Here is a 24778-nt window from a genome sequence, read left to right as displayed (position 1 = left end):
AAGTCAGTGTTTCCCAACCTTGGCAACTTGAAGATATTTGGACTTCAACTCCCAGAATTCCCCAGCCAGCGAATTCTGGGAGTTCAAGTCCAGATATCTTCAAGTTGCCAAGGTTGGGAAACACTGCTCTAAGTTCCTGTTTCCTTATATGTTACCCATGTGTATATAAGATAACAATAACAGAATTGGATAGAACATTGGAAGTCATCTAGTTCAGTGGTCACCAACCTGTAGCCTGTGGACCACTGGGGGTCCATGAGAAAATTTTGGTGGTCCGCAAAAAAATTATTTGCATTTTTTATATTGCAGTAATACTATTTACCTTTTTAAAAAAAATCATATTAGTGGTCCATGGGATTTAAAATTATGAATTTAGTGGTCCCTGAGGTACGAAAGGTTGGTGACCCCTGATTTAGTTCAACCCCCTGCTCCTGTAGGAGATCTATATTTTTTCTGCCCAGTCTTTTCTTAAAAGCCTCCAATGTTTGGGTGGCACCCACAATTTCTCAAGGCAAGCCGATCCACTAGTTAATTGTTCTCACTGATAAGATTTTTTTCCCTTCGTTCTAGATGGCTTCTCTCCTTGATTAATTTCTACCCACTGTTTCTTGCCTGGCCTACAGGTACTCTGGCAAATAAGTTGGCCCCTCTTCTTTGTGGCAGCCCTTCAGGTTTTACAGTATTAGAGATCAATGGTAATTGGCAAGTTTGCACTTATGACTGTATAAATCTGGGAACAATTACAAATAAATTAATGTCATATACTGCTCCATCGCTGCCTTGTTTGCTGAAACATTATCCTATTAACCGAGCATGTGCAGCCCTTCTGAATTAATATTGGCAGATATGCTACACTTGCTGGTGCTTCCTTCAAAACTTTGTGCCTTTTCCTGGGCTTACATGGCAGTTTCACAATCTCAGAGACATAGATGGCCAAGATGCAGAGGTCCAATTGCAAGCCCACATTTGCTCTGAGTGGCTGCACATCCCTCTAACTCAGTGTTTCCCAACCTTGGCAACTTGAAGATATCTGGACTTCAACTCCCAGAATTCCCCAGCCAGCATCCGCTGGCTGGGGAATTCTGGGAGTTGAAGTCCAAATATCTTCAAGTTACCAAGGTTGGGAAACACTGCTCTAACTAAGTAGTACAGACCCAAAGGGACCCTGGGAGGAACAGAAATGTATGACTCTTCATTGGCAGGGACTGCACTGGGTTCCGTGCAAAATACAGAAAGTATTTACAGTATAAGCTAATTGGAGACATTATCTTTTGCCATGTAACCTTCTCTCCTATGTATGTCGTTTAATACAGTACATCTCAACCTTTTCTTCACCACGGACCCCATTTAAATACTTTTTGTAGCCATGGGCCAGGGCCACGGAACCCCACCCAGATCTAACTCAAAATTTAAATCATAATATGTCTTCAAGCCTTTGTAGACCTGCTGCAAGGGTCCATCCAGGGTCTCTGGACTCAGGTTGAGAATCACTGGTGTAATATAGTACAAGACCTTATACTCTATATTTTTTTCTACTCCTTGATTACTTCAAAACTTTCTGTTCATTCTGGGCTGTCATTCTTCTTAGAAAGGTCAACTGGAAAAGGCCAATTGGCAAGTTCCTTTGGACTTCATTAGTCTACTTCACTGAAATAACTGACAGGAAAATGCTTAATAAAAGAACAATCCCACTTTTTTGTCCTTTCCTCCCTCACCACCCAAGTAAAGCAACTCATTCGCTGAGCCATTCGGAAACTTACTTACTTTTGCCACTGGTTAAATTCTGGTTGTAGCCAACAGGACTGAAATATTCAAACACGAAGACTGTGATAGCAACAACCGTGAGACACATCACAAACATCATCACCCACACAGCTGGGCTGTAAGGCTCTAGAAGATGAGAGGGAGTCAATCAACTCAGGGTAAGAGGATTGATTAGGAAAACATCTTTTGTTTATGCATTCTTACTGCAAGCCACACATTCTCCCTATTGGATAACCCAAAGAACATGACCCAAGATTTATATGCAATGTCTGCTGAGATTTTTTTTAAAAATTGGCATGGCATTTATTGTAACTTTACATCATCATAGACAACAATGAGATCAATAACACGGAAGGAATACCAAAATGTTGCAATTTATTGTCCCAAGCAGTTTGACATGCCCTACCCACACACTCTATTTCATTGCCCCCTCCCTTTGCCCTTGCTGTCATCTGTGTTGAAGGACCAGCATGCTAAATTCTCATTTGAAATTTTCTTTACACACTGCCAATTTTTGTGTGTGTATGTGTTTCCATATCGGCTGAAGTCTCCTTCTTTTGCATAGCTAATAGGACTTAGTTGCTCATCTCTTCTTACTTCTGAATAATGGCAACAAAGAAATTGAAAATAGCTCCAAAACATTGTGAGTGACAAGACTCACTAGAGATTGGTCCTATTAACTTGAATTGAGACAGACAGACAATCAGACAGATAAGGTAAACGTAAACATTCTCTTCACACATATGTGCTAGTTGTTTCTGACTCTAAGGAGCAGAGCTCATCTCTGTTTCAAAGCTGAAGAGCCAGCGCTGTCCGAAGATGTCTCCGTGGTCATGTGGCTGGCATGACTAAACACCAAAGGCGCACGGAATGCTGTTAACCTTCCCACCAAAGTTGCTCCCTATTTTTTTACTTGCATTTTTAAAACATATTTTAATGAACTGCTAGGGACAAGTAACAGGAGCTCACCCCATTACGCAGCACTAGGGATTCGAACTCCTGAACTGCCAACCTTTCGATCAACAAGCTCAGCTAATGAGCCACCATGTCCCTTCATCAGACAGATAGCTGTAGATAAATAGATGATAGAATGAATAGATAGATAGATATAGAAAATAGATAGATAGATAGATAGATAGATAGATAGATAGATAGATAGATGGATGGATGGATGGATGGATGGATGGATGGATGGGTAGGGAGGGAGGTAGGGAGGTAGATAGATAGATAGATAGATAGATAGGTGGGTGGGTGGGTGGGTGGGTGGGTGGGTGGGTTGGGTGGCTAGGTGGATGGATGGATGGATAGGTAGGTAGGTAGGTAGATAGATAGATAGATAGATAGATAGATAGATAGATAGATAGATAGATAGATAGATAGGGATGGATGGATGGATGGGTAGGTAGGTAGGTGGATGGATGGGTGGATGGATGGATGGGTAGGTAGGTTGATGGATGGATGGATGGATATAAACAATTTTACCTTGACATGAGAGTCAAACAGTAAGCAGAACTAGCATATACTGTAACAGAGAAGTGCCTTTTTAATTCATGAGTTGCTTCTTAATTTATTGCTGCTTCTATGGATGTTGGCAAAAGCAACATTCAAGGCCAGACTATATACTGAAATGGATTCATGCAAAAAGGAGGGAACAAACTTTCCCTTAAATTCCTAAGTAGCCCTTGCACACACAAGGAGCAGTGCCACTTATATATATAGAGAGAGTTCTTTACTCTGCTGCTTTCCTAATGGGTTGGGAGTCAATTCCAAACATTCCCTGTCTAAGTAGGCATATGTGGAATCCAATGAATCTGGAGGACATAATTTTGAGAAAGACTGAGCTAGAAGTCCGTAAGGAATTGGGTGGCTTACAAATTTAACAAACAAATAAATAAATAAATTTAAAAAGTAAATAAAGACTCTCCTGGATGTAATTTCATTCACTCAGATGTTGCAAGTACAGCTGCCATGGTTTGCTGTGATAGTTGCTCTCTTGATGACCCAGGAGAGCCTTAGAAAATGTCTGTAGAATTCCCAGCTTCTCTTGTTCCCCCCAATTTTCTTCTCTCTTTTCTCTGTGCTGTCAGGAGGCTGTCACTCATAATCAGAAGGATGTCAGTATGATGCTTGATATGCAGGTCCTGATTTCATAGAAGGCTCCAATTTTTTTAAAAAAGCACTTACACTGTAACTGCCTAGTCCCCCACCTTCTGCAGTCACATGTTCCACATTGATTCGTTGTTGAGATGTGGCTGTCTAGATACATCCCACATCTCAAAGACAGAAGGAGGCATACCCCTGAAGACACAAGGGGAAGTTAAATCCCAGAGGAAGCTAACACTGAATCTAACCTGACCCCTTTTCCATTGAAACTCAAGGCAGGGGATCCAGACTACAAAAGATTCAAGTAAAAGAAAGTGACACGGGGAGGGGAGTACTTACATTAGCTCCAATCAGAACAAATCACACATATATCAAACTCATATCTGGAATGATTTTATGCACCCGCTGAGGAGAGACCTTTGCTACACTCCAGCTATATATAGAATTTTTTTAAAAAAATAAAAATAAAAAAGAAAATCTAAACTGATAGGAGAACAAAAAGGAGAGAACAAGAGTTTTACCCAATAGAAGAAACATTCACTGACTAAAAGGTTACTCGGCAAATAATCACGGAAAATGTATGCAAGGAATGAGGGAAGATAGGCCTATGGCATAAGATTGTCACTAGCGTTTAGCAGTCAAGGGACTAAGGGTGAAACATTTTCATAAGCATTTAGAAAATCAAAGTCAAATTAAAAAAGGACGGAAGTGAAAGAGGCTCTTTTTGTATTGTCATTTTGGTATTGTCCTGCAAAGAAGCCCAAAGATGAAGGGGAAAATAAATATTGCTTTAGAGATGTGTAACAAAAGGATATTACAGTGGTACCTCTACCTAAGAACACCTCTACTTATGAACTTTTCTAGATAAGAACCGGGTGTTCAAGATTTTTTTGCCTCTTCTCAATAACTATTTTCCACTTACAAACCTGAGCCTCCAAAACAATAACCGGAAAAGGCAGGGAGAAGCCTCCATGGGGCCTCTCTAGGAATCTCCTGGGAGGAAACAGGGCAGGAAAAGGGGAGGAGAAGCCTCTGTGGGGTTTCTCTAGGAATCTCCTGGGAGGAAACAGGGCCTCCACTCTTCTCTGTGGTTTCTCCAATCGCATGCTTTATTTGCTTTTACATTGATTCCTACGGGAAAAATTGCTTCTTCTTACAAACCTTTCTACTTAAGAACCTGGTCACAGAATGAATTAAGTTCATAAGTAGAGGTACCACTGTATAGGGAAAAAACACGTCCCTGTTGGTTGGGGATGATAGGAGTGCAACCAACAGACCAGGATATTATCCTCAAACAGCCACAAGCTAGACCATCACACAGTGGCAATGAAATCAAATCCTCCTTAATTACAACCTCCAAGTGATAGAGGATCATGTAGGATAAAACATATAGCACAAATTAATACTATTAAAATAACAGTTCACCCTCACCAGCAGTGGGTTGCTCCCGGTTCAGCCCAGTTCTAAAATCCGGTGGAGCTGGTGGTGGGAGGCTCCACCCATCTGCCCAGGACCCTTCTGTGCATGAGCGGGAATGCAAACCGGTAACAAAGGGTTTTAGAACCCACTACTGACCCTCATATACTGTTTATTGAGTAAGAAGAGACCCTACTGACCATTAAAAAAATCTTTTTCATTGCTAGCTACAGATGTGGAATCTGACACTGGCTTAAAAAGTTTCAGTATGAAAGTGGATGTTTTCCTTTTATCCCAATTCAAAACTCCCTACTGTAAAATTCACATCTCAGGGAAGCTTTGAATTATAAAGTCAGAAATTCACTCGGCTTTAGTCCTCATTGTAAGATGACCATTCCTGTCCAATCAAGGGGCCATGAGTCTTCATAGCCATTTAATCGCAGCTTTGACAGTCCAGTCTTCTCATTTATGCAGCCTACCAAGTACATTATTTTACATTTGGAAACATTAAACTGCAGTTTCCATTGCTTTGACCATTTATCTAGTAAAGCTAAATAATTTATCATATTACAGACGCCTCCAGGAATATCAACCCTATTGCACACTTTAGAGTCATTGGCAAATAGGCAAACCTTCCCTACCAAACCTTCCCCTATGTCACTCACAAACATATTAAAAAGAATAGGACCCAGAACAGACCCTTGTGGCACACCGCTTATAACCTGTCTCTGCTCAGAATACTCGCCATTAACAATAACTCTCTGATGTCTACGCTTCAGCCAGCTGCAAATCCACTGAATTATCCAGTGATTAAGTCCAATCTTCACTAATTTATCTATCAGCTCTTTATGTGGAACCGTATCAAAGGCTTTGCTGAAGTCCAGATAGGCAATATCCATGGCACCACCTTCATCCAACACCTTTGTGACATAGTCAAAGAAATCAATGAGATTAGTCTGACATGATTTGCCTTCAGTAAAGCCATGAATGATTTTTAATATTTAGCTTTTTATAATGTTTTAAATTAACTATCTACATTAATTGGATCTAGTTGTATTATTGTGTACTGTTTTGTTATTGATATGTTGTGAGCCGCCCTAAGTCCACAGAGAGGGGCAGCATACAAGTCCAATTAATAAATATAAATAAATATTTTTATGCATATGCATATACTTATGCATATGCTTATGATTATCCCTATGCCTATGCATATTTATATGCATATGCTTATGCCTATGTGTATGTATATGTTCAACCAAGCACAAAGCCTAAAACACCAGCCTGAAGATGACAAGTGGGACCTCATCAAAATGTCGCCAAGATTCTAGCAACTTTATATATATATTGGTATTCCAAAATGGAGGAACCAACTTTCCTTTCCTTTTGCCTCTTGGTCCCATGTTGGGGCCATTCCAAGGCAGATAAATTTTTTATAGTGGACAAACTATAATTTACACGGTTACATATTTTTGCTGATAAGTGAAAAGGAAGGGAGCCTAATATAGATCTATTTCGAGCTTGTTATGCTCTCGTCAGCTAGACATACCCTACCGGGATTTGAACCAGTAGCCTTCTCCATGCAAGGCAGGATATTAACTTCTAAGCTAGCTGACTAGAACTAGCTAATGTGTAACATCAATTAAACTATAATCTACATGTATAACATATTTTTGCTGATAAGTGAAAAGGAAGGGAGCCTAGTATAGATCTATTTCAAGCTCTTTTGCTCTCTTCAGCTAGCTATATAAGAAAAAATATGTTACACATGTAGATTATAGTTTTTCGGCTATAAATTTTTTAATCTGCCTTGGATATGATCCTTGGTGTGACCGAGAGGCAAAAAAGAAATTAATTAATTAATTTATTTATTTATTAGATTTGTATGCCGCCCCCTCCAAAGACTCGGGGCAGCTAACAACAATAAAGAAGACAATGTAACAAATCTAATATTAAAAACAATCTAAAAAACCCCAATTTAAGAGACCAATCATACAAACAAGCATACCATGTATAAATTCTATAAGCCTAGTGGGAAGGGAGAAAAAATTTTCAATTCCCCCATGCCTGACGCCAGAGGTGGGTTTTAAGGAGCTTGCGAAAGGCAAGGAGGGTGGGGGCAACTCTGATATCTGGGGGGAGCTGGTTCCAGAGAGTCGGGGCCGCCACAGAGAAGTATGCTTCCTCCCACATACCACAGTGATTCGACAGCAAACAAACACACACACACACACATATTTCAAATCAGCTCCTCCAGTCAGTCAGACTTGGAAAAGTTTGTTTGATTTATATTGAACCTGTATTCCTTTGATGGGATTATCAATGTCATAGCAGATCAATGATTTCACAAATTCATTTTTACTTATAATTAAAGTTATTATTAGAGGCAGCTCAGGGTATCTTACAACGATCATGCTGTCACTTGGGGTTGTCTAATAGATTACTGCCGATTGGGGTGCAATCCATTTCCAACTTCTCTGGGCAATGTCCAAGGTTCCCGGATGGGTAAGGATTGAAGAGGAGCCGGAGGAGCCGGATGGGGCAGAGGTAAAGAGATGATTATTAGCCTTGCGGCGTTCAAGGGGCAGAGAGAAAGCCAACTCTGCACATCAGGCCATACAGGCTGGGACTCCTATCATGTCTTTGTGATGAGTTCACAGCTGTGAGAGACCGCATCATTACTGTCAGATGGATTACTGGACATGATCAATATAGGGAAACAATCACAGAATCACAAAAACATATGGGATGAAGAAAAACAGAGAGCGGGGGAGAGAAGGAGAGCGAGAGAGACCAGGCCGTTTTCAAATGTTGGCAGCCACAGAGAGACACTGAGAGCTCCAGCATTAAAAGCAGACTGAATAATGGGATTAATTCAGTCCCCCCCAAATACCGTCACTGAGGGCCATTTGTCAGCTTGTCCTTTCCTGTCATAAAGGACATAAACTTTATCTGATGGCATCAGATGCATTTCATTAGCATACTGAGAGGCAGAAGGAGGTTTCCTAATAGCAAGAAGACTCCTCCATCTCTATTGAGTTTAGGTCTGTCTCTCAGAAGCGACCCCAGGGAAGGAAAAATTAAATGGATACAGATTGCTCTCTAATTGTGTATCTATTCGATAGCATACATTTAAATACACTTAGGCTGGAGTCCTAGTTGCGTTTAACTGGGGACACGCTCTGCTAAACTTGGAAAGACATTGTCCCAAAGGCCACCACAACCTACTGCAGCACAAAGATGCCACACAAGGGGGAAGAAAAGATTTAACAGTGGACAAGTCGGCATATTAACTGGAATATTAAAATATGTTTATAACCACAAGCAAGTGCGCATTCACACAGCTGGAATATTTAAAAACTTGCTGGGACACTAATGGAATTCTGCACAAGGGCACCTTGTACACCAGCAGCTCCCTTGGTAAATGAATTGCAACGTTTAATCCTGTTTAAGATGGACCAAGAAAATTATTTCTGCTGGTGAGAGAAAAACTTCTGCACCTGGCCCAGGCAACTCATGCTCATCCAAGGGGGGTGTCAAGGTTCCCTTCCCTTCCTCTATTATTAATAGTAAAAGTACTATTTTGAATACTTCTGACTTTTAAAAAACATGTTACATTTCTTTTGCACAAAAAAAAAGGGCATCACAAAATTTGGAATTTTAAAAAACTGTAAAGGCCTATTGTACCTTAATCTAGAAAATCTGGAACATGCAAATCAAGTCTGTTTGTACAATCTCTCATAAGAGCCTCGGTGGTGCAGTGGTTAGAGTGCAGTAGTACAAGCTACTTCTGCTGATCACCGGCTGCCAGCAGTTTGGCAGATCGAATCTCACCAGGCTCAAGGTTGACTCAGCCTTCCATCCTTCCAAGGTTGGTAAAATGAGGATCCAGATTGTTGGGGGCAATGTGCTTATTCTCTATAAACCACTTAGAGAGGGCTGTAAAAGCACTGTGAAGCAGTATATAGGTCTAATGCTAAATAATAATAATAATAATAATAATAATAATAATAATAATAATAACAACAACAACAACAACAATAATAATAATAATAATAATTTATTAGATTTGTATGCCGCCCCTCTCTGAAGACTATTGCTATTTTACAAAAGCAAATGCCCCAAGCATCCTTAACAATTCATTTGGTAGGTGACATGCAACCTATTAATCCCAATGAAATTATAAATTCTAAACAAAATATTCCCTAGGGAGCCTACAATTTTCTTCCTAGAAATACCAGTTGCTCGTGTTCATTGGACTTGCATTTGAGTGGGAATTGGCTTGATGAAATCTCTACGCATCCAGGAATTAGCCGATAACACATCCACAAGAAATACTGTCTTTATGTGAAAAAGATTCATTGTGGAGAATAATAGAGTCCACTCAACTGTCAAGCAACCTTCTTTTGACATTCTAGGCCAATGAATCACTTGTCAGCTCAAAAGGCAAACACGGCTGTACATTTTAAGGATAGCATTTCAATTCTTTCAGGAAAATGACAGCACTGTGAGGTGAAATTCACTTGTTCGGGAACACAATGAGATGCTCACTTGTACTTGCGTGCGATAGCTTTCAAGCTACAGCTGATGAAAGGTGAGATACAATCACGAGGAGCTGTATATTCATCACATGAATTACTATAGTCTTTTGGTCATCTGCTAGTTATTCTTTCTCAGCCCAGCCTACTTCAAAGGGTTGCCGTTACAGAGATAAGGAGCAGGGGAAGGAGTTTTACTAGCATTTATGAATTCCTGAAAGAAAGGCATTGAATGAATGAGTGGAAAGAGAGGGGGGGAGGAATGGAGAGAGAGTGAGAGGGAGGGAGGGAAGGAAAGAAAAAAGGAAGAAAGAAAGAAAGGAAGGAAGGAAAGAAGGAAGGAAGGAAGGAAAGAAGAAAGGAAGGAAGGAAGGAAGGAAGGAAAGGAAGAAGAAAGGAAGAAAGAAAGAAAGAAAGGAAGGAAGGAAGGAAGGAAAGAAGGAAGGAAGAAAAGAAGGAAGGAAGGAAGAAAGGAAGGAAGGAAGAAAGAAAGGAAGGAAGGAAGGAAGAAAAGAAGGAAGGAAGGAAGAAAGGAAGGAAGGAAGGAAGGAAGGAAGAAAAGAAGGAAGGAAGGAAGACTGTTGTCCTCCAGAAAAGAACAGCGGAAGATGAGACAGGAAATTATCACCATTGCTTTGACTCTGATTGCAAGCTCACTAGGTGGTTTTCTAAAAATGATAAGAGAGCAATGCCAGAGAAGTCAAGCTCTCTTTCAGTACGGTTTCATATTCCTCAAAGCATCAGAAGTTCTTGAAACAGTGCTATTTTCAGTTAGAGAGACTAATAGCTTATTTTTGTGTATTATTTGCTTTAAAAAAAATACAAACAGAGGCAATCTACACTCCTACCAAGCAGCAAATTCACAATTTAGAGCAAATTTTGAGAGAAGGACTATGATCCTACTCATTGCTCTTCTTTTTCATGTTTCCATACTTAATGGTTCCCTTTGGGACAGACATAACTTATTGTTTTTGTAGCATGTGTCAACCCAAGGTTGTTCTCTCAATTTTTTTTTGAATCTCTTTTGTCCTCACATACAAAAGCATAACGCACACATCCATCTCAAAAGGATAAAGATCCATACAGCAAATGTATGCGGCAGATTATAACTTATCTGCTGCCGGCTGCTGCAACTGAGTTTTCACTTCGAATGTGAATGCTGTTACTTCTTAAGGAAGTCTTGGTCCAATGCAGCCCAACTGACCTTGAGAAATTAAGAAGAGTCAAGCCTGGAAGAAAGATTATCAGAAAAACTCAGGCTGCACATTGGACTGGGCAGTTGAGAAGGCAGCAATAGTGAACACCTACATGGATGCAGCCAAATCTGATTTAAAGGAGATTTGATTTTACGTTTCTTAACAGCACTAGGAAGGAAGGAAGCTGTTCTTTGTGGCTTTCCATTCAGTAGAATCATATTACTGTTCTTTTCTTCCACTCTGACATATTCCTAAAATAGGTCTAAACATTTCCGAAGTTACTGACATAATTGTGAAATGGCATTTTATATCACTTATTTATATGCAGGTGGTACACGTGCACAGAACTCTAAGATCTTGGTGGATTCACAGCTTGCCTCTCTTACTAATCAGTCTCTGATAAAGATTAAATTCCCTCTGACCATTTTTGCCCGAGTCTTTTTAATTTGACTTTGTCACTGTTGCAGCTACTTTGACATTGTGCACATTCTCTTCAGATAAGAGAGAATATCTGTGGCTCAGGGTTGAACTGTGTGGTTCTTGGTGCTTTCTGAGCTTGGTTGTTTGTTTGCACATATGCTTCTGTGCACTGATGATGCTCCTGTGCACTGACAATGTTACCTACCCAGGAGATGAAACATCTCCAAGCAAACAACCAAGCTCAAAGAGCACCAAGGATTCCACAGGAAGTCCTTGTTTCTGCAACATCCAATAAACCAGAAAGCCTGTTCAGTTCAGAAGTCAAAATGTCGATCAAGAAGCTATCGGATGAGGTCAGGGTCATAGGCCCTGAGGATAAACTATAGAAGTGGGCTTTGATTTAGCAACACATTTCATTCACTGTGTTGCTAAATCATGGTGAACATTAACTATGGCTTCTTAATGTTAACAATAATTGTTGCATGACACAATGTCAGGAAGTGAGGACAACCTTTCTGATGGTGAGAGTGATCAACCAGTGAAACAGCTTGCCAGCGGAGGTTGTGAGAGCTCCAACACTTATGACCTTCAAGGGGAGATTGGACTGCCATCTGGCTCAAATGGTGTGGGAACAATGGGGGTGGTGATGGTTGGACTAGATGATCTACAAGGTCCCTTCAATAATAACAACAACAACAGTAATAATTACAGCTAAAAGTTTCCCCATCCAGTCATTTCCAACTCTAGAAGGTGGTACTCATCTTCTTTTCCTAGTCAATGGAGTCAGTGATGTTTGAATGGGCATGACTATATGTCAAAGTACGTGGAATTCTGTTAATTTCTCACCAAAATGGTACTTATTTATCTACTTGCATTTGCGTACTTTTGAACCTCTAGATTGTCAAGAGCTGAGGCAACAACAGGAGTTCACCCCGTCCTGTGACACTAGGGTCTCGAACTACCAACTTCCCAGCATCTTAACCATGATACAATTATCTTCCATCTATTACCCAGACCTTCTATAAGGAAAGTGCTGTGCCTTTTTAACTCTCTTATTCACAACTTTCCAATGAGATGTTATATCAGGAAGTGGTCAAACAAATAGCTCCCATAAATTGACCTATTCTGGACTATTAACCATCAGTCTCTGAAAAAGGATTCCTTCTTTATAATTATCCGATAAAAGTAAGTGACACTGTCATATTTATTTATTTATTTATTTATTAGATTTGTATGCCACCCCTCTCCATAGACTCGGAGCGGCTCACAGCAACAATAAAACAATGTACAACAAATCTAATAATTTAAAAAACACTAAAACCCCCATTATTAAAAGCAAACATACACACAAACATACCATGCATAAACTGTATAGGCCCGGGGGAGATGTCTCAATTCCCCCATGCCTGACAGCAGAGGTGGGTTTTAAGGAGTTTACGAAAGGCAAGGAGGGTGGGGGCAGTTCTAATCTCCAGGGGGAGCTGGTTCCAGGGGGTTGGGGCCGCCACAGAGAAGGCTCTTCCCCTGGGTCCCACCAAACGACATTGTTTAGTCGACGGGAACCAGAGAAGGCCAACTCTGTGGGACCTAACCGGTCACTGGGATTCGTGCGGCAGAAGGCGGTCCCAGAGATATTCTGGTCCGATGCCATGAAGGGCTTTATAGGTCATAACCAACACTTTGAATTGTGACCGGAAACTGATCGGCAACCAATGCAGACTGCGGAGTGTTGGTGTAACATGGGCATACCTAGGGAAGCCCATGATTGCTCTCGCAGCTGCATTCTGCACGATCTGAAGTTTCCGAACACTTTTCAAAGGTAGCCCCATGTTCTAGTTAATATATAACAAGTACATTATCAGGCTTGTAACTTTCTCTCTCTTTCTCTAGAGCAGTGATTTTCAACCTTTTTTGAGTCACGGCACATTTTTTACGTTTACAACACCCCTGGGGCACATTGAGCGGGGGAGGGGTGGCTAAAAAAAGGTTGGACAAAAAAATTCTCTCTCTCTTCCTCCCTTTCGCTTTATTTCTCTCTCCCTCCCTCCTTCTCTCCCTTCCTCTTTCTTTCTCTCTCAATCCCTCTTTCTCTTCCTTCCCTCCTCTTTTTTGCTCTCTTTCTCTCTCCCTCCCTATCTCCCTCTGTCTTTCTCTCTCTCTCCTTCCCTCCCTCTCTTTCTCTCTCTCTCTCTCTTGCTCTCTCTTTCTCTCTCTTGCTTTCTTTTTCTTGTTCTCTTTCTCTCTCTCTTGCTTTCTCTCTCTCTCTTGCTCTCTTTCTCTCTCGTTGCTCTTTCTTTCTCTTGCTTTCTCTCTCTCTCTCTTGCTTTCTTTCTCTTTCTCTCTCTCTCTGAGCTTCGCGGCACACCTGACCATGTCTCGCGGCACATTAGTGTGCCCTGGCACACTGGTTGAAAAACACTGCTCTAGAGAGAGGGAGAATGAACCCCAAGCAAAAAGGAACACTGAAGCAAAAATATACAATGCTGTAAATTGGTGCTATTAAGTAGCATTGGATGATCAACACTAAACAAAGATTTTGCCAGAGGGAATGCTAACAAGCATGAGAAAAACAAATCTTACTCTCAGTCTCTTTTTTCTCTGTCAAATGAACTTTCTCCAATCTAGTTGATATGACATCCTAGTTTAAAACATGCCCTAGTTTTCATTTCATTCCTTTTTCCAAACTACTCTTAAGGATCCAGAAGGTGACTGATATATATGAGAGCTGATATGAGCTCAGCCACACAAATACAGAGGAGCAATGATCAGTCAGAATGAATAATCAGAGCAATAAATTTTTATCTTTTCTCTAAGAAGCATTAAATAATTCATAAAATCAGTGATGAAAATGACTGAATCTTAGCTTTGTAAAATCCTTTTGCAAATTAGGATGAAGGCAAGAAACGTAAAATATGTACCTTGCTAAAATTTACATATCAAGGCGCCAGGAAAATAACAGATGATGAGAGAGACTAGGCCTGTGAAGCCAGATGCACAAAATAAGTTGGCTTAACAACTTGACCTGGTTCAGTTTCATGCATACTTCAACAATCATGAAAACAGCCTTCAGTGTCCAAAGTAGAACTCATTAACCACTTATGAAGCACAAAGGCTTCAGTCAGGTCCTCCATTCTGGAGGGAAAATACTGACTGCTGATTGGCTAGACTGACTGGCAGCTCCCTATAAAAGGGCTGGCTGTCAGACAGAGTCTTTGTTGGGTTGTAAATAGTTGCCAAATAAAGAGCTGCTGTTTTGAAGTTACCTCTGTCTGCCTCTTCCATTCACTATACTATGTATATACTATACTATGTATATACTATACTATGAACAATGTCAACTAGAATACAGGCTAACCTAGGTCCTCATCTATAGAAATCTGATCAAAGACTTTGAAGGTGGCTCTGGTTATCTTGAAGAAATTCAAGAATTCTTACTACTTAACACAATCCTTCTAGGCAAAAAAAGCTCATTCTCAAGCACTCGAGAAAACCAACAGGATAATAGTAACCCCACCTCTTCTGTCTGGAAGGCAAACCTCAATTATTATTATTATTATTATTTTATTCACAAAAAAACAGTAATCACAGCAAACAAGATTGATATGCTGGATTTCATATCACAATATCACAAGTCGAACACTTCCCAAGTGTGTAGGACTGTGTAGTGTTCGACTTGTGATATTGTGATACGAAATCCAGCATATTAATCTCATTTGCTGTTGTTGTTGCTGCTGCTGCTATTGTTATTGTTATTATTATTATTATATTTGTTTGTTTGTTTGTTTATTTATTTAATTCATTAGATTTGTATGCCGCCCCTCTCCGTAGACTCGGGGCGGCTATTATAGCTATCCAAGAGAGGCTAACCCCTCCGTATCAATCTTTAACTATCTAAATTGTTTCAACTTCTACTTTCAAAACAATGCTATAGGGCACTGCACACCAGAATAGCTAAACACAAGGATAGTTTTTTCCTGAATGCCATTCCTCCGCTAAACAACTAATTTCCCCAACATTGACAAATTATTTACTAAGACTCTATTACTATTATTCTTCTCATCCTTCCCAGTACCTATCTCTTCCCACTTATTACCATAACCATGTTGCTTGTTTCTTTCAATTCATATTAGTTTTATTTGTTTCTTCGTACTTATTAGTAACCTTGATTATCACTTCTTATTCTTGACGAATGTATTTTATTCTCCTTACGTACACTGAGAACATATGCACCAAAGACAAATTCCTTGTGTGTCCAATCACGCTTGGCCAATAAAGAATTCTATTCTATTCAAAAAAAAGAAGAAGAATGGGTTACTCATGGTTCTATTTTAGACTGAAGAATCCAAAAATGGGAGGGAGAGAAACAGCAAGGAAGAGAATAGTCCGTGAGATGAAGAAGTGAAGAGATACTTTTAGAAATGAAGAAGACACCCAACACTCTGGCAGAAAAAAAAAATCTATATCTTGTCTTTTTCCTTTCCTGCCTCCCCCCGCCCCCAGCCTTTTCCTTGTAGCATTGGCAAGACTTCAGAGGGCGATGACAGGAACCAGAAACCTGGTGTCATCAGTCCATTCTTGTTCCAGACCATCTCTTTCATTCCTGTTCCAGAAACAAAAAAACCTGCCAATCCCAGCTGTGACTGACAGCCAGTTCCTTGTTCTGGTGACTAGAGTTTGTCAGTCTGACAAAAGAGATGCTATTTAGACAGCTGAGTAGAGAGCAGCTGACCACAGGCTGGGGGAAGCCATCTTCAGCCCTGTTCAGTCCAAGGCCAATAGTCCCAGTTAGAAATGCCAATTAATTATCTGAAACACAAGCAAAGGCCTACATTGTGACACAAGGAAGAAGAAGTACATGGAGAGATACTGACAGGTACTGTATGTTGGCAGTATACAACAAAGTGTTTTTCAGGGGGTAAGGATACTATACCCAGAGATATTTCAGAAAATATTGAGAGACAAAAAATCTGCTTAGCTAACCTATTTGCAACAGTGACAGTAATGGTCAGCAGGTAACTTGTCTATTCTCCTGTTTCTGGGACAGGAGAGGGAATGGATACACCAGTGCCAGAGTTTTCTACACTTTTGCTTCCAAATACTAACCCTTTCCAATATACCATAAACGATAATGTTTCTTAGGATGCCAGTAAGCTTGTTTATCCCATTCTATTCCAGGAAGCAGTAATGAAAATGACCAAAACAACAACAAAAAAACCCCAGATATGCTGAGCCAATATCTAATTCCTCATCCAGATCCACAGTGATTATGACTTTGTGCCTTAGAGATTGAACTGAGGCATTTGTTGAATACCAGACAACTAGAGTAAACAGTAGAGATCATCTTGTTTCCAAACATTCTGTTACGAGGAAGATCTATCAGAAGAGTTGATGGGCATTCAAGCAATGTTTTAGGAGAAGGAACTTTGTGACAGTGATAATGGAATTATTTATTTAGTAATTAATTGGACTTGTATGCCGCCCCTCTCCGTGGACTCAGGGCGTCTCACAACATATAAAAGAAAGCCAATATACAATAAAACATCTGAAATGCAATTAATATAATAACTAATCTAAAACCATTCTAAAAAGGCTAAACATTAAAAATCATTCATTTAGATTCAGACCACAAACATACTACATACTCATTGGCCAGAGGCTAGAGCCTAATGACCCCAAGCTTGGTGGCATAAATAGCTTTTCAGATTCTTATGGAAGGCGAGGAGGCTCAGGGCAGTATGAATCTCTTGGGGGGAGTTGATTCCAGAGGGCCGGGGCCCCCACAGAGAAGGCTCTTATGGAAGTTATAGGTTTCTTATAAACCAAAGTGAAGAAGAAAACGGCAGCAAATACTTTGTGAGGCCAGAAATCATTTTGGCTCTGCCTTTCATTGGTATAGTCTGTTCTATTAACTAATTTTTTCCATACTTGTAATCATCAGCTCAAATATTAGTTTATAACTCTTGCCCAGTTCTCTAATGCAAAGGATTGGATGTCATACATTTCAAGAATGTTCAGAACATCTTCTGTTTGGCACGATTCAGACAGACTACATTTTGGGGTGTAATTATTATTAGCAACATTACAAAACACTTTTGATACTGTATTCATTTCATTGACACTGTTCTTCTCATTCTCAGTTAAAGCCATTTATTGATGTCTTCACATAATCAAATGCTTGGCTATGCTGCATTGCCTGTAATGCTCCTCGCTGTATGATACCTAGTTACATGCAAGAAAAAATGTCTTGCATGTAAACAAGCCATTTCATAAGCTGAGGAGAATTGGACAAGAAAATTCTGCTGATGTTACATCATCTGGCAACAAAATGTTCAGAAACTACATCTGAAGTTAGTTGGGGGAAAGATCAAAATCTGAAGTTAGTTGGGGGAAAGATCAAAAGCAACATGAGAAAATATTATTTTACTGAATGAGTAGTAGATCCTTGGAGCAAACTTCCAACAGACGTGGTTGATAAATCCACAGTAACTGAATTTAAACATGCCTGGGATAAACATATATCCATCCTAAGATAAAATACAGAAAATAGTATAAGGGCAGACTAGATGGATCATGAGGTCTTTTTCTGCCATCAGTCTTCTATGTTTCTATGTTTCTGTGTTACATTGAAACAAGTTTGGAAAACAAATCACTGCCAAAACCTAAAACCCGAGCTACAAGTATTTTCTATTATTTCAAAGTGCCTTCATTAACTTTGTTTTCTTCCAATGATCATAATTAAAATAGCCAAATCTTATTTAGTTATGCAACATTTGCGATCATATTCATTGTGTGAATCCCCAATCTCTATATCAGTGGTGGTGGTGAACCTTTTTGGTTTGCACGCTAAAAGGGTATGTGTCACGCTAGTGTGCACGCATGTGCCCACACCCATTCCCTCCCCCATGCATGCAAACCCCCATGCTGCCTCTGCGTATAACCCCCCACACATGCGCACAGGCCTCATTGAAGTGTGGGACTGTGAAAAAACAGTCAAATGGGCAAACCGGAAGTTCAGAAAAATGGACTTCTGGTTTGCCCATCGTGCTGTTTTTCGCACTCCGGGGCTTCTGGGAAGCTTTCCTGAAACCTCCAGAGGGTGAAACAGGCTGAAAATCAGCTGGCCAGCACGCACATATGCACTGTAGCTGGCATAAGGGTACGTCTCACGTGCCCTCCGATATGACTCCACGTGCCACCTGTGTCGCACGTGCCATAGGTTCACCATCACTGCCCTATATTAATACTTTAAGAAGCAAGTAATGAAAAGTGGCTTAGACATAACAACAGCAAATACAATGGCAAAAAACAAACATCGTTGCATTATTTAAACATTAATGCCCAAAGTATGACATATACAAAAACAGTGTTTTAGAAAAGATTTCTATTCCCCAAATCACTCTGAAAATTTAAACTAGGGAATATTAAACATCTAAGCATATTGCAAGTCAAAACTCTTCATCTCATATAAATTTACATTAGGAAATCCTTTCCTTCTTTATTGCTGGTGTGAGTGGTGTTCCTTAAGCAATCAAAGCATAAGTTATGCAGCCCCCATACAAATACTTACAAATAGCAGTGTAAAAGTGATGTAAGAAAACGTTAAAACAGTTCAATAGGGACTGAGCTTGCTCAATATAGGAATCAATGTACAGGACCAAAATTATTTACTTTCTTACTTGCTTGAGATTATAGGCAGCTCCTATCCTGAGACTTTGAGTAGTTAACAATACCCCAACAAAGTAATATTGAACTACAAACCTGAGATTGAAAATTAACATTAAACAACATTGAAATATAAAAGCCAAGAACTGACATTCTCGTTCATCCTTAGTAGCATCTCAATTATCTAGGATATCCTCAAATTCTTTATAAAAGAGCCAGGTCTCTGAAAAACGACAGGGATGGGGCTGTATAGCACGTAGCATTTAGACTTATATACTGCTTCACAGTGCTTTAGAGCCCACTCAAAGTAGTTTATGGAGTATTGCCCCCAACAATCTGGCTCCTCATTTGACCAACCTCATATGGATGGGAAGCTGAGTCAACCTTGAGCTGGTGAGAATCAAACAGAAGTAGCCTGCATTCTAACCACTGTGCCACCACCTCCTGGATGAACTGTTCCAGGGAAAGGGAAAAGCAACCTATATGCAATAATATCGCCAAAAAGGCTTCTAGAGTTGTTAACCTGATCCTACGTAGCTTCTGCTCTGACAATCTCACATTACTCACCAGAGCCTACAAAACTTTTGCCAGACCCATCCTTGAATACAGTTCATCTTGGACATCAACACCCTTGAAAATGTCCAAAGATACTTCACCACAAGAGCCCTTCACTCCTCCACTCGAAACAGAATACCCTACGAAAGCAGACTATCAATCCTTGGTCTTGAAGGCTTAGAACTACGATGCCTAAAACACGATCTAAGTATTGTCCACAAGATCACATGCTGCAACGTTCTACCTGTCAATGACTACTTCAGCTTCAATCGCAACAACACAAGAGCACGCAACAGATTCAAACTTAATATTAACCGCTCCAAACTTGACTGTAAAAAATATGACTTCAGCAACCGAGTTGTCGAAGTGTGGAACTCATTACCTGACTCAGTAGTGTCAACCCCTAACCCCCAACATTTTTCCCTTAGACTATCCACGATTGACCTCTCCAGGTTCCTTAGAGTAAGGGGTGTGCATAAGTGCACCAGTGTACCTTCTGTCTCCTGTCCAATTGTCTCTCCTTATCTCATTAATCTTTTCTTCCTTTCAAATTTGTTCACCTATACTTTTGTATCTTTTCTTCTATTCGTTTCTTTAGTTATATTAAATAAATATAAGTAAGTAAGTAAGTAAGTAAGTAAGTAAGTAAGTAAGTAAGTAAGTAAGTAGATAGATAGATAGATAGATAGATAGATAGATAGATAGATAGATAGATAAATAAATAAATAAATATTCTCGGTTATGATACCCATAACATCCCCCTCTATTAATTCTCATTGGATAGACAGAACACAATTGGAGTAAGCAGCCTCATAAGATACTCAGGCCCTAAACTATAAGGTTTAAAGGTAATAATTATCTTTGAATTGCACCCAGAAATCAACTGACAATCAATAAACTCCTGCCACAGAGGAGACACATGGGCAACAGCGAGAGAGCCCATCACTACATGAGCGGCCACATTTTGAACCAGCTGTAGGTTCCAAGAGGCCTTCAAGTAGACGTAATTACAACAATCAAGAAACCAGGTGAAAAGGACACAACTAACACAGAAGCATTCCATGTGGCTGTTACAAATCTCTTTTTAGTATTTATCCCGTGTTTATTTGCTCTTACCTAGAAAAGCAGAGGGTGAGACAGTACCGTTGCTTCTGGCTACCATGACACTAATGCCCGTCTCCACAAAAGGTACAGAAAAATCAATAATTTGTGAGCGTTCCTCGTTGATGGTAAGAGACCCGATGGCCATATCTGCTCTCTTGTAATATACCTAGGAGGTGGAGGAAGACACAGGGAGGGCATGAATAATAATATCCTTCAACCGAACCAGCTCCAAATGGATCTTACACTGCACTGATAAATTTCTGCTTGCTTTTATTTTAATTTTAGCAAATTAATGGGTGAAGGGTAAATATGATCTGAAGTTCAATTGTGACTCTTGGCGAGTCTGTGAATACATCCATATGGCTTCCTGGAAATAATATGTGCATAATTTGGTTGTCTTTGAGCCAGAGTTGTGCTTCAAGATGAGCAGCTATACAATTCTGTTAAATAAACAAATGATTTCCCATTTTCTTTTTCCACAACTTCTTTTTAAAACTTCCCAACGTAGCCCAGAGCCCTGTTGTTTTCTCTGGAGGTCTCCAAGTTCAAATTTTAACCAGGCCCAACCCTTCCAAGTACAAACAAGATGGGATGGGTGCTGCCCTCTGTGGAGGATGAGCCTTTGTGTCCATGCAGATTTGCTTGAGAAGAAGACACACAGAACTCTGTGGGACCTATGGTATTTTTAAGGAGGGGAGGTTGTACCTCAAGGAGACCTCTTTACATGGCAACCCTACAGGTAGAATGATGCTACCATTACTTCAGATCAAGTGTGCATCTGCTTTAAGAAGAGTTTTCTTGATTGAAAATTTCTGTACCTGGATGAGTCCTGCCACTCACCTAGGCAAGAAATCCTAAACCATGCTGTTAGGTTAGGAATCAGTCTAAATACCCCCAATCACCACCAAGAGGTAGGACTCTTGACCAGCGGTGGGCTATGAGCTGGAACGCTAAATTGTGCTCACCACGGCGGCTCATAAATGCTTGCAGGGTCACCTGTGGTTGCTTGCTTGCTTCTCCACATGTGGAGGTAGCAAAATCACACACATGTGCCTGTGTTTCAGCAAGGTTTTTTTGCTTCTGTGCATGCCAAAACATGGAAGCACCTGCGGCTCCGTGCGCGATTTTGCTACCTCCACAGGTGGAGAAGCAAAATCGCCCTGGCCCCGCAATCATTTATGAGCCGTGGTGGCGAGCGCAATTTAGCGTTCCGGCTCATAGCCCACCACTGCTCTTGACCCTCAAGCAGCCTGTTATCTTATTCAAAGGATGGCAGCAGGGATGAAGACAGACTGTTTAAGTTGCATGTCATGGAAGGTATTTTAGACATGCTTATCCAAAGACAAGAAACTTCACTCCCAGGTTAGCATAGCTCAATGCCAACCTGATTATAAGGTTCTAGCTCCGTTTCACATTCCACAAATTTGCCCAGGAAAGAGAGTGACTCCCTATTTGTAAAGCCATCTTCTTAAGGCTGCCATCTCTTAAGGCTGAAGCCCACAGACCAAGTGGAGGACTACCAATTGGTGGGTCTTCTTTCTCATTGTGGGATGCAAGGAGGATGTATGTGCAGGGAGTTTTCATTGCATTTCGTCTAAGCTAAGTCAGCCTTTAGGTATGTTCAGAAGGATTGTGTAACTTCAAAAGAGAACCAAAGTTGAATGTCTGCATTTATTTTCTACACATGGAGAACCTCTGACAAATACCAGTGTACTCAACCTGTAGGTGTACATGGTTAAAATCCAAACAATGAGGCTTTTAGGATACCTAATTCCTTACCTCGCCAATCATGCCGTTCCAGAAACCATCCACTATTTTACCATGTTTCCCATTTGTCACCAGGTAGAGGTCGTAGGAGAACTTCACAGTCTTAGCTAGTTTCTTTAGGATGTCAATGCAAAAACCTTTGCAGCAGAGTTTGGTGTAAGGGTCCATAGGTTCACTCCCACTGAAAAAAGATGAGAAGGCACTCAACAGTCACACGGAACCTGTGTGTCTTCCAAGCAAATCATGCCAGGATTATGTACAATTGCTCAAATCAAAGCCTTGAGATATCCTGAACCTAAATCACTATGCCCTGACATGTTTCCTTATAGTCACTAGCCCAGTTCCTCTATTCCAAAATAAAAATAATTAAACCATTACTAGGATGCGGCAGTCCTGTATCCTCATTGCTATCTGCAGTCCTGTTGTTTTTAGAAAAACACAGTCATAAATAATCAGCTTGCCAGCTTAGCATGGCACTGAATAATGGGCATGCCATCACAGGATATGACACATTGTAAATGAGCTGTGTAACTTCATCAGTGGCTAGAATGGCTAATGTTCCACATTTGTTATTTTCTGGAGCTTCTCCTTGGTGTGGGGGCCATTACAGAAGGCAGGGATGCCTACACACAAATGCTCAGACACACTTCAGCTGTCAACATATACTTTTTCTATTATTATTCTTTAAGCCAGGGATAGGTAGCCTTATGTGTGTATGTGTTTGTGGGTGGGTGGATGGATGGGTAGATAGATAGATAATGGATGGATGAATAAAAATACCAAATCCAATCTGAACATCTGGTTAGCTGTGCAATGCACCATAATATATATTTTAAGAAAGCATATATAAAGGGGGGAAAATGAAGAAAAAAGATAAAGAAATAAGGAGAAAGAAGAAAAATAAGTGCAGTAGAATAAGAAATAAAAACAGTTAAAGAAACAAAAACAAAATATTCTACTTCTGACCTTCTCTGCAACAGTTATATACTCATTATTCCTTCTCCCTCTCAATATTACAAAAATGTATTCAGTCAACTCTGTTATCTTTACAATCAATTCTTCCATTGTAAGAATTTCAAAGAAGCTCACTCTCATTAAGTGGAACATTTATTTATTTATTTATTTGATTTTTTTAAAAAAACAAACAAACACAAAAATCCTAAGATTCATAAGGGCAAAGCCTTACTACAAATTTAGAAGCAGGATTGCTTCTGAGAATTTTAGGTTGGTACCAGAATCGAGCTCGCTAGTCCTTTTATACAATAATCTATTTTTTGCTTTCCCTAAGCAATCAAATTTAGGGTGGGAAAATATGTTAATTTTGCGAAGTACATTACAATAGATTTAAGGAGATGATATGCAGAAAGAGGATATGACATGAGGAAAGAACATAAGGAGAGCCTTGATGGATCAGGCCATTGAACCCAGGATCCTATGTGACTTGGTGGGCACACATCAGAAGTATCCAAGATTTTTATCAATAAAATGGGGGAGGGGGTAGGAATCATATGTTATTTAGTGCACTATCTGGCAACAGGAGAAAATATCATAGGAAAGAGGTTGGCGCTCCTGCGGTTGGTGGAAAATTTACCAGGCAAATCTCCTTAAACAAGAAGCTCTCACAATTTCCTCCTTACAAAGCGGCTTGGTATACTGTTTGTTTTCATATTTTTGCATGAATTGGCTTCAAATTTGGTTCCTGATTGGGAGAAGGAGGTCTCCCCTTGCCATTTCCAAATTTAATTTTTTGCTATTGTAAATTGACCATTTTGCAGACTTTTGAGGGAGGTATGGTGGACTGAAGACATCGTTATGAAAACAGAACCAATGAGCACAGTAAAGACCAAGGCACTGGTAAGTAGACAGATTTCTTGGAACCTCTCCAGATAAGGAGAGGATGAGAGATCACCCACCTGAGCTCCAGATGGCTGTTTCTCACGAGGAGACTGCAAGGCAGGAGTTTCCCACAGGTTTGAGTACACGGGATGAAGAGATTATAAATGGAATGAGGGTCCAGATAAATCTGGAAAATTGTCTTTTACTATAAGATTCTGAAATTTACTATACAAAATAAATAGCTTTTTGTGGGAAGCAGACTTATTTTAGCTATCATGGTTATGGTTAAGTCATAACAAAGAGAAATTACTTTATGATTTTAGAAACTGGACACTAGAGGAGACTAAAGATTCTAAGTGTAAGGAAAAAAAATATAAGCGTGATGTCAATTAAAACTGGGACTTACAGAATGACACAAAC

The 24778-nt window shown here is 40.1% G+C and overlaps 1 protein-coding gene across 1 annotated transcript in view; it reads right to left on the bottom strand.

Annotated features, from left to right (window-relative positions):
- Positions 1-24778, bottom strand: part of GRIN2C (glutamate ionotropic receptor NMDA type subunit 2C) — a 91258-nt gene that overhangs the window by 17293 nt on the left and 49187 nt on the right. Inside the window, exons 7-9 of the mRNA XM_070736766.1 lie at positions 22535-22703; positions 20768-20921; positions 1765-1890 (exon numbers count right to left, since the gene is read on the bottom strand). Coding sequence (XP_070592867.1) covers positions 1765-1890; positions 20768-20921; positions 22535-22703 — 449 coding nt within the window. The remainder of the gene's footprint in view (positions 1-1764; positions 1891-20767; positions 20922-22534; positions 22704-24778) is intronic.

This window comes from Erythrolamprus reginae, chromosome 2, assembly GCF_031021105.1.
Source record: "Erythrolamprus reginae isolate rEryReg1 chromosome 2, rEryReg1.hap1, whole genome shotgun sequence".
In the NCBI taxonomy this organism is placed as follows: Eukaryota; Metazoa; Chordata; class Lepidosauria; order Squamata; family Dipsadidae; genus Erythrolamprus; species Erythrolamprus reginae.
This window is presented reverse-complemented; position numbering and strand designations above follow the sequence as displayed.